The sequence below is a fragment of the Chiloscyllium plagiosum genome, chromosome 33 (assembly GCF_004010195.1).
Source record: "Chiloscyllium plagiosum isolate BGI_BamShark_2017 chromosome 33, ASM401019v2, whole genome shotgun sequence".
NCBI classification, from domain to species: domain Eukaryota; kingdom Metazoa; phylum Chordata; class Chondrichthyes; order Orectolobiformes; family Hemiscylliidae; genus Chiloscyllium; species Chiloscyllium plagiosum.
Genome location: NC_057742.1, coordinates 2,053,809 through 2,064,776, shown reverse-complemented (window position 1 = coordinate 2,064,776; position 10,968 = coordinate 2,053,809). Strand labels below are relative to the sequence as shown.

The following is a 10,968-nucleotide window of genomic DNA, read 5'->3' as shown; positions in this document are numbered from 1 at the left end:
ACGTCGATTCTCTTGCTCCTTGGATGCTGCCTGACCTGCTGCGCTTTTCCAGCAACACATTTTCAGCTCTGATCTCCAGCATCTGCTGTCCTCACTTTCTCCTAGAAGATTTTAACCTACTGCAAATCCTCTTACCAGGATGCCTTCCTTGAAGAAGCTCTCTTCCTCCCTCGACAGATTCCTGAAGAAGGGCTCATTCCCGAAACGTCGATTCTCCTGCTCCTTGGATGCTGCCTGACCTGCTGTGCTTTTCCAGTAACACATTTTCAGCATGTATTGATATTAACCTGTTAGAATAAATATAACTCTGGTTTAAAATTGTTTATTTTAGTTTTAGTTTGTTCATTTTGCCTGTCCAGCTCTGAATTACATTTTAAGCTGCCTTTGCCTCTGCTTCAAGGTTACCAAAGCATGTTTGACATCAATTAGTGGATTGTGTAGTGTGTGTACTACGCAATGTATATCAGTCTCTTGTGACAGCAAATGTTATTTTCTTTCTCGACTGACTATTCCCCCAGCGCTTAGTGCCACCAAGTGCTAAAATTATTAATGCCCAGTCTAACTGCTTAAACTTTCACTGTAATAACTAGCAGAGGGAGAAGTAATTGAATTGAATTGGAAACGTCATGGCGATTATCTGTATTGACTGGGTACAAGTATCTTGCTAGAGGCCAACCTAAAATTGGATCCGAGCTCTGCCCCACTCACTGGGGTTGTCTAAAGCGACGCTTGAACCCTGTGTCTGTTTAATAGGGATGTGGAGGAGAAAATCACCTCCATTTAATTCAGTTTCCAACACTGAAAATTTTGCAGGGCAATGTTAAGCTGAAACGATGGGGGCTACAGAATTAGAGTGGTGCTGGAAAAGCACATCGGGTCAAGCAGCATCCGAGGGGCAGGAAAATCGACGTTTTGGGCAAAAGCTCTTTATCAGAAATGAGTGCATTCCTGATGAAGGGCTTTTGCCCGAAACATCGATTTTCCTGCTCCTTGGGTGCTGCCTGACCTGTGATTTTCCAGCAGCACTGTAATGTAGATTCTAATCTCCAGCATCTGCAGTCTTCACTTCTGTCCTGATGGGGGCTACAAGTCTGTTCCTGGATTTTTAAAAATACACAGTAGTGCATGGAATGTTGACATCACTGGCTAGATCGGCATTATTGCTCTTCCCTAATTGCCCTTCAACTGTGGATTCCTACGCTATGTAAGGGGCAGTTAAGAATCAATTTCGTTGCTATAGTTTTGGAGTCATGTGTAGACCAGTCTGGGAAGGAGTGGCACGTACCTTTCCATCAAGGGCCTTAGTAAACCAAATTGATAGTCTGATGGTCCTCATCACTGAGTTTTTAAATCAAAGGTTTATTTATTGAGCTTAAATTCCAGATGCCAAGATTGGAGTTGAACCCATGCTCCCACAGCATCAGCCTGGACTTCTGGGTCACCAGTCCAGTGACAAAACCACAACCACATCATCTCCCACACAAAGCAAAGGACTGCAGATCCTGGAAATCGGAAACAAAAGCAGAAATTGCAGGGAAAACTGAGCAGGCCTGGCAGCATCTGTGGAGGGAAAGCAGAATTAATGTTCAGGTCCAGTGACCTTTCCTCAGGCTCTCCTTCCAAACTGAATGGATAAATTGAGTATCGTGCAACAATAATTTATAAATTCACTGGCATCAATGTGTCGCTGATTGCACTATGTAATCTTCAGACCAAACTCTGAATCGTACTGCAGTAATTGGGGAATTTTGCTTGAAAAAGCTGCATCGCTGATTTACTGTTGAAGTTATGAAGTTTGCAGTTCTTTCTTTTGTTTCTTTTTCCTTCTTTCACCTCGCCTTTCTCTCTCTCTCTCTCTCTCTCTCTCTCTCTCTCTCTCTCTCTCCATAAAGTTCACGATATGTTCCCCTGATCCGATACATGCTGTCCTAAACCCTGGTCACTTATGCTTTCATGGCATATTGTAAAGAGCAGAACTTTATTTGGTCTGCATGGGACTTTTCAAGTCTCTGTCTCTTTTTTTAGTTTAAGATTGATTTTGCTTTTAATTTTTTTTACAGTAAAAATCTGATCAGCCATGTCTGCTAAAGCCATATCAGAGCAGACAGGTAAAGAATTTCTTTATAAATATATCTCCACAAAGAGTGCAGTCCAGAACAAGTTCAGATATGCCAGATTGCGACCTGATACCGACTGGGACCTCCTCATCCAAGAGCACCCTTGGCTGCTAACAGAGGTAAGTCTCTATGTATTGATAGTGATGTGTCTCAAAGAACCACTTAAGATAGAGTTTATCAAAATTTCTTCCAATGAGAAGTTCTCTTGCTCAGGGAAGACAGTTCTAGGTTTTCTGTATTTCCATATTTTGTACACACCACCTGATATACCATTGAAAGCAGGTATTGCTGGCACAGACATCACTTACTGAGATGAAAACCTTGTACAAAATGTCTGCTCATTCCCACTGGGTAGCAGTACCGAACAGATCGTACCAAATCACAAGATCAGGGCCATCCCATGTTTGCTCCCCTCTTCCACAGTAAATTCGGTGCAGTCTGACAAAATACCAGTGTTGTTTAAATATCCTTGGCCTCGTTGTGCTTTGGAAGATGTCAAGGGCTGGTCAAGGGGTGCTGCACTTCTTGAAATAGCCAGTAACTTCTGCACTTTGTGCAGTGTGTGCTGAGATTTTGTTTTTATCCTGGGAGCCAGGTATTTAATCTCTCTTCTGATTTCACCAGTTTTCTTTAACTTTTGGTACCATATTGTCTCTCTTTAGCATGTTTAGTATTGGTCCACTACTCCTTCCTTATGTCTCTGCAGAACTAAGACCCGAAAATCTGTGGATATAGGAGTGCTTGTGTGGAAAGCCATTCTGTAAATTGAACTCCAGATTGTTCCCCACTGTAACCACTGTCTATTGTGGTCTTACATTTTTAGCTCCAATGATCATGTAACAGTAACTTATAAAAGCTTCTAAACATTTTGCATCACGCACCAGCCAGCTAGAGATTTGGAAATCAGTGGTAGGCTAATTAAATTTTCTCTTTCAACTCAGTACAGCTAGTAACATCATTTTACATAAATCTCTAGATAAACTTGGCTTTCATGATTAAGTGGCTCCCCAAATGACGAATTTGGCAGAAGTATCATATTGCATGTTGTACTCTGAAAGTATAATTCAATTTATGTTGGCATTTTTTTAAGTAACAACCTTCTCAAGGTTAGTTTTCTACATCAATTTCTGCAAGTTGTAATCTAAAGGACATGGTCTTTCATCCAACTAACCAAGCAGCAAAGCTGCCTAGACTCTGTCCCAAGAAAAAAATCTGATTTTGCTGGAGTTGAAGGGAACTCTGAAAAGACTTGCAGTGGATGCAGCTCTTGTTGGGTATTGTGTAGTAAGTTAGCGCTAACATGTTTAGTGCCAACATATAATTTACCTGTAAAACACTTGAATCAAAATTTTGTAAAATTCTATTTTAACATTGAATTTCTCTTGGCCTTCTTCATATGCAACAACAGATGACTCTTTTGCCTGTATGAAGTTCTACTCCGATCAAGACCTTTCTGAATAGATTGGGCGTACTCTTTCTTATGAATTCAAATCTATTTGGTAAAGGTTTTAAAATAATTGTAGTGCTTTGGAATCTTGGGACATCCCGAAGCATGTTACAGCTCTGGAAGTATTCTTGAAATATAGTCACTGTTGTGTCTGTTATGGAGCAGACCAAACCCCCTTTAAATATATCATGGAGATAGCCTAAACCTTAACATTTATCTTAGTTAAAGACAAGTTGAAGCAGCTGTAATTTGATTAGTCACACTACTTGGCTTTAAGCAAAATATGCTTTATTTTTACATCTAGTTAAAATACAAACCAAAGAGAATTAGTACAACTTTAACTCTATTGGAAAACCTAACAGTATAACAAATTATTTAACTACTAAACAGCAACTGTTTCAATAATAGTAACGTCCCATAAAGACACCATTAGCAGAGACAGATTCAGTAAAATAGATTGTCTCTCATGCAATGTTTCTGTTGTCCAGGAGAAAACACCACCAAGAGAAAATTCTGGCAACGAGACAGAACTCCAGTTCTTCATGGCTGAGAGATGTGTGTCGATGTGTAGCAGCTTCCGCAGCCAACTTCAAAACCCTAGCAACTGAAAGCTAAACTAAAACCCTGGTTCTGGGGGAGCTTGATTCCACCCATTCACGTTGCTTCTATTAGAGTCATACAATTATAGAGATGTACAATACGGAAACAGACCCTTTCATCCAGATCGTTTGTGCTGACCAGATATCCTCAATAAATCTACTCTCATTTGCCAGCATTTGGTCCATGTCCCTCTAAACCCCTTCCTATTCGTATACCCATCCAGATGCTGCCTTTGTTGTTACTGTATCAGCCTATATCGTTCTGGCCCTTTTTTAAAAAAAAACCCCAGACAGGGCTTCATGAGCTGTTTCCTTTATTGGCTTAGAAGAGACCTCTTGGCACCTCTGTCTCAACACCTCTCTTCCAAAAAGAATACAGGATAGTACACACATCTTAAAGCTGTTGTATCACGTTACATTGGAAGCATGGTAACTAATTTGTGCAAAATAAGCTCTCAAACAAAAATATAACAACGAGTCAATCTATTTGTGATGATGGTTGGGAGGTAAATATTAGCCCAAAACTACAGGGGTAGGTATTCTCCAGTCAGTTTGTGGTAGGGAGTCATTATCAGTTGTGAGAGTTCAGTTGACTCGGAAACACCTTTCAGCTATCCTGATGTTTGGAAGAAATATCTGTCCTGATTGGGAAATCTAAAATCAAGAATACAGTTCTTAAATTAGGAGGCCACTTAGGATTGAGATAAAGAGGGCTGTGGAAGCTCAATCATTGAGTGAATTTAAAGTAGAGATGAACAGATTTCCAAATATCAAGAGATATTTGGAAGAGATATAAGAAATGTAGAAACTAGGAGCATGAAATGGCCATTTGGCCCTTTTTACCTGCTTCATCCAACATGATCATGGCTCATCTTACACTGTAGTTGTTTCCCCTTTCACCCCATACTCTTCAATTTCTTTAGCCCTAACAGTTATATTTATGGGATATATTATGGAAGAAATGGCCATTGAAATGGATAATCATAGAGAGTAGGATCATAGAGAGGTACAGCATGGAAACAAACCCTTCAGTCCAACTTGTCCATGCCAACTAGATATCCCAACCCATTCTAGTCCCATTTGCCAGCATTTGGTCCATCTCCCTCCTAACCCCTTCCTACTCATATACCCGTGTGATGCCTTCCACTTCCCTAGGCAGCTCATTCCATACATGCACCACCCTCTGTGTGAATTCAAACAGCACAGGCAGTAACTGCGCAGATTCTCTGCTGTCAGTTAGTAGTGTAGGTTTCTTTCTCTCCTCCCCTCGCTGACCATGTGCTAGCTTCTTTGTCTATCTTTGTTCCTTTTAAAAGTGTTGTTGTTATGACTTTTTTTCTCCAAAGTTCCAAAATAATGTAGCAGCATATAAAACAGTAATTGCTGCTCCTGGAATACGAGGAAATCACCTCCAACACCTAAAATACTTCAAAGGAGCAGCTCTTACAGCCAAACGTTTTTCCCATCCTCCATCTTGAATTACCCAGAATTCTTATCTTTGAATTGTGGGAGGAAACTGGAGCACCTGGAGGAAACCCACACAGACACAGGGAAAATGTGCAGACTCCACAGAGTCAGTCACCCGAGGCTGATATCAAACCTGGGTTTCAGATGCTGTGAGGCAACAGTGCTAACCACTGAACCATCTCTTGTCCTGTAAACTCCATTTGTATCCAGTATCTATCTTTTTCTCAGATAACGCTAGATAAAGAGGTATGGCATCACCAGAATATGTCCTTTATTTTGTGCCTAAATTGAAGCATTACAGCTGCATGAACCCACACGGCAGAAAGTGTAATGGCGTTGGACACTACAGGGTTACCCAACAGCACTTTACACTGTGTGAGGAAAGGTTGCTGAATGGTTGGCAGTTTGACACTGATTGGTTGAGGCTTTGACATGTAATTCACCAGGATTTGGTGACCCCTCCCAAATGCGCTCAGTTGTATTACTTTAAGAAAGGGAAATAAAGCAATAGTACTCACCAGTCAATCAACTCATGGCCTTCCAGTGTGGTCACAGTTTGATTTTTTTTTTCTCTCTCACTTTGTCAAACCAGACCATGTTAAGGCCATTTGCAGCTGCTGACTCTCTTCCCAGGTAACTGGTTCTGAAACTGGGCCTCAATCTATCCTTTTCCTTCCAAGTGCCCACCAACCTTTAGCTGTGCTGCTGAATAAATATTCCACCGTTACTGTTTTCCACCTGCAGAGTCCGATCCTGTCCTTACTAACACATTGTGCATCATTCCCTTAGAAGTGTCCAAGTTTACCTCTTCAAAGATTGTTTTTATCTGATTAATATTTCCCCATTAATAGAAATAATGGGCTATTGGGTACCAGGGCAACTGGGATAATGGCAGTTTCGAGGTCATTACAGAACACGGCAGACAATGAATGGAAGCTTGTCTTGCTGGCAGGCATGAGTAGCTCCTTTATGGGGGTCTGATCCGAATCATTTTCTCTCAGACAGAAGAAAAGGCTATGGTTAAACAAAGCTTTTCACTGTATCTTGGTACACGTGACAATAAATCAATCAATGAGAAAATCAGTCAGAATTGGTCAATTTCTGGCCAGTCTCTAGAAAATGAAGTGGGAATGATCAAAAATTCCTCCACCTTATGGGACAGTAGATTCCAGTAACCATACATTATGGTAGACTTGATAGTTTCAGCGTCTTAAACTGGACTGGTTGCATTCTTGATAAAGTCGCGAATAATATTTGGACAAAAGGAAGTGACCAGGATTGAGAAGCTATTCATAGGGTGCGATGTTTCTCAGCATTACTGATCGAGTGGGCGGAGGAGTGGCAGATGGAATTAAATTTAGATAAATTCGAGGTGCTGCATTTTGGGAAAGCAAATCTTAGCAGGACTTATACACTTAATGGTAAGGTCCTTGGGAATGTTGCTGAACAAAGAGACCTTGGAATGCAGGTTCATAGCTCCTTGAAAGTGGAGTCACAGGTAGATAGGATAGTGAAGAAGGCGTTTGGCATGCTTTCCTTTATTGGTCAGAGTATTGAGTACAGGAGTTGAGAGATCATGTTGCGGCAGTACAGGACATCGGTTAGGCCATTGTTGGAATATTGTCTGCCATTCTGGTCTCCTTCCTATCGGAAGGATATTGTGAAATTTGAAAGGGTTCAGAAAGGATGTTGCCAGGGTTAGAGGGTTTAAGCTATAGGCTGGAGCGGTTTTCCCTGGAGTGTCAGAGGCTAAGGGGTGACCTTATAGAGGTTTATAAAATCATGAGGGGCGTGGATAGGATAAATAGACAAAGCCTTTTCCCTAGGGTAGGGGAACTAGAGGGCATAGGTTTAGGGTGAGAGGGGAAAGGCTTTGAAAGAGACCTAAGGGGCAACCTTTTCACGCAGAGGGTGGTATGTGTATGGAATGAGCTGCCAGAGGAAGTGGTGGAGGCTGGTACAATTGCAACATTTAAAAGGCACCTGGATGGGTATATGAATAGGAAGGTTTTGGAAGGATATGGGCCGGGTGCTGGCAGGTGGGACTAGATTGGGTTGGGATATCTGATCGGCATGGACAAGTTGGACCTCTCTGACTCTGTGACTCTATGATCGACAAGAGTCTTTCTGCAATACATGGTTTACGCAGTGTTCATGCAGCAAACACTAAGCAGCTAATGCTGAAATGTAAGCATCATAGGTTGCCATATATACTCTATGTAAAGTAAGAACATAAAGTCACCATTAGTCCTATAGGGCTGTTCTCCCATTAGAGAGAGAGAGACAGAGAGATGACTGGTGATGGTTTAACCTGAGGGTCACTGTGCCTCCGGCGAGGGGAGAAGTTGTGAAGGAGACACTTTCGTGATAATCTCAGTGGGTTCAATTTCTGCACTCTTTACATCACTGTATTGCAAAGCAACCACCAGCCAAATGAGCTAATGGATCCTGAAATGTTACCTCTCAGTACAGGCTGAATGGCCTAACTCTGCTCCTACATCTTATGAATTTCTGAACTTATGCAGACTTCTAATCCAAATGTATTAAAATGATATCTTCTGTTCTTACAGATGTTGAAGATGCTGAATTTTGGTACAATGGCCATTTCTTCAAATAATTGCACTTCAACCCGTAGATGGTTGAGTTGTTAATATGATGTGTCAATAAAAGCAAGTGCGATTTGAGAAAAGAAATTTTCTAAACAGTGAATAGTTAGGGTATGGAATGTGCTGCCTGGGAATGTGTTGGAGGCATTCAAGAGGGCATTGGCTGTTCTTTTTTGGATAATAATGCTGTGCAGGACTATGGGAAAACAAAACAGGCGATTGGCAGGAGATGGTAAAGCAGAACTGACTCTATTGTCTAGTAGATCCTGGGCTGAACAGTCTCCTTCCGCACTGTAATGATTGTGTGATTTAGTGAGCAGGGCCACTAGGATCTCATCTCTTCTGCTAAGCCCAACTGTGGCTCCATTGGTAACGCCCCTGAAACCGGAATAGAGGCTTATAAAGTTGAGGGACATGGATAGGATAAACAGACAAGGTCTCTTTCCTGAGGTGAGGAAGTCCAAAACTAGAGGGCATAGGTTTAAGATGAGAGGGGGAGGATTTAAAAGGGACTTAAGGGGCAACTTTTTCACACAGAGGGTGGTGTATGTATGGAATGGTCTGCCAGAGGAAGTGGTGGAGGCTGGTACTGTTACAGAATTTAAAAAGTATCTGGATGGGTACATGAATAGGAAGGGTTTAGAAGGATATTGACCAAATGGGACTAGATTAGTTTAGAATATCTGGGCAGCATGGACAAGTTGGACTGAAGGGACTGTTTCCGAGCTGTACAGCTGTATGACTCTAAAGCTACTGGATTCAAGCCCAATCCAGGGTTTTTTTATTTATTATTCACTCATGGGATCTGGGCGTCACTGGCTGGCCAGCATTTATTTGATTCAATTTGATTGGTTTATTGTCAAGTGTACTTAAGTACAGTGCAAAGCTTTGTTTACAAGCAGTACAGGCAGATCATAGTGAGCAAGGACACGTGGATCATAGAGTGAAAACAAACTAGACAGAGGCATAAGGTTATTCTGCACAGGGCATGCACTAGGCAAGATCAATGTTAGCAAGGTCAGTATTATTTGAGGCTGGACAGTCCATTCAAGAGTCGAATAGTGGTGGGGAAGAAGCTGTTCCTGAACCTTTTGGTGCATGTGTTCAGGCTTCTGTATCTTCTGCCTGACGGAAGGGATTGTAGGAGAGCATTACTGGGTTGGGAGGAATCTTTGATGTTGGCAGCATTTCCGCAGCAAGAAGTGTAAATGGAGTCCATGGATGGGAGGTTGGCTTCTGTGATGGTCTGGGCTATGCACACCACATTCTGTAGTTTCTTACAGTCCTATGCAAAGCAGTTGCTGTACCAGGCCGTTATGCAGCCGGACAGCATGCTCTGTGGGTACCTCTGTACAAGTTGGTGAGGATCCTTATGGACATGCCAAATATCCTGAGCCATCTGAGGAAGAAGAGGCATTGATGTGCCTTCCTGACCACGAGGGATTGTTGATTATTGGCGCTCTAGGAAGTTGACTCTCTCCACCTCCGCTCCCTTGATGTAGATGGGTGTGTGTTCTCATCCTTTCTTTCTGAAGTCAATCAGTTCTTTAGTCTTGCTGATGTTGAGAGAGAGGTTGCTCCCATTGCACCACATCACCAAGCCCTCTATCGCCTTCCTGTATTCTGACTTATCACTGTAGTGTAGAGTAGAGTAGATTAGATTTGTCATTACTACCATATACAACTGTTTGATATCCTTCCCACTACAGTGATGTCGTCAGCAAACTTGTGGATGGTGTTCAGTCGGAATTTGGCAAGTGAGTCATGGGTGTACAGGGAATCCAGTAGGGGGCTGAGTATGCATCCTTAGGGTACTCCAGTGCTGGGTGTTATTGTGGAAGAGGTACAATTCCCTATCTTCACTGATTGCGGTCTGTGGGTCAGGAAGCTGAAGATCCAGTTGGAGAGGGCAGAGTCGAGATGTAGGTTCTGAGACTGAGCCGAGTTCTGAGATCACTCTGGAGGGGATGATGGTGCTGAAGGCAGAGCTGTAGTTGATGATCAGGAGTCTGATGTAGGTGTCCTTGTTATACAGATGTTCTAAGGTTGAGTGCAGGGCTATGGGCATGGCATCCACTGTGGACCTGTTAAGTCAGTAGGAAATTGTAGGGATTGAGGCGGGCTGGAAGACAAGTTGATGTGGACAATGATCAGCCTCTCAAAGCACTTCATGATGGAGGTCAGAGCCATTGGGCAGTAGTCATTAGGGCACATTGAACGTGCTTTCTTGGGTACAGGGATGATGGTGTCCTTCTTGGAGCAGGTGGGGACTTCGGCTTGTAGGAGGGAGAGGTTGAAGGTGTCAGTGAATACCTCCACCAGTTTGAAATTGCCTGTCCCCAGCTGCCTTTGAACTGAGTTTCTGCTGGGCTATTAGAGGGCAGTTGAAAGTCAACCACATTGTGTGGAGTCACATGTAGGCCAGACCAGGTGAAGATGGCAGATTTCAGCCTTTGAAGGACATTAGTGAGCCACATGGGCTTCTCTGGCAATCGTCAATGGATTCATGGTCATCTGTAGATTCTCAATTCAGAGGCTGATTCAGACCTCCAACAGTAATGATGTGTCGACAATATGACCATGATTGCATTAAATAACTGAGCAGGCTTGATGGGTTGAATGGCCTGTTCCTGTGTTCCTAAGTACAAATTCTGATTTTAAAAGAATCCGTTTAACCTTGAAGTTATATTCCCTTGAAAGAAGGGTTATTTCTGTTCTTTTGGACATAATTT

The 10,968-nt window shown here is 42.4% G+C and overlaps 1 protein-coding gene across 5 annotated transcripts in view; it reads left to right on the top strand.

Annotated features, from left to right (window-relative positions):
- Positions 1-10,968, top strand: part of LOC122539714 (ATP-citrate synthase) — a 76,977-nt gene that overhangs the window by 9,824 nt on the left and 56,185 nt on the right. For all 5 annotated transcript variants that reach the window (XM_043674726.1, XM_043674727.1, XM_043674723.1 and 2 more), the window contains exon 2: positions 2,061-2,236. In XM_043674726.1, the coding sequence (XP_043530661.1) occupies positions 2,078-2,236 (159 nt within the window). In that variant the 5' untranslated portion in view covers positions 2,061-2,077. The remainder of the gene's footprint in view (positions 1-2,060; positions 2,237-10,968) is intronic.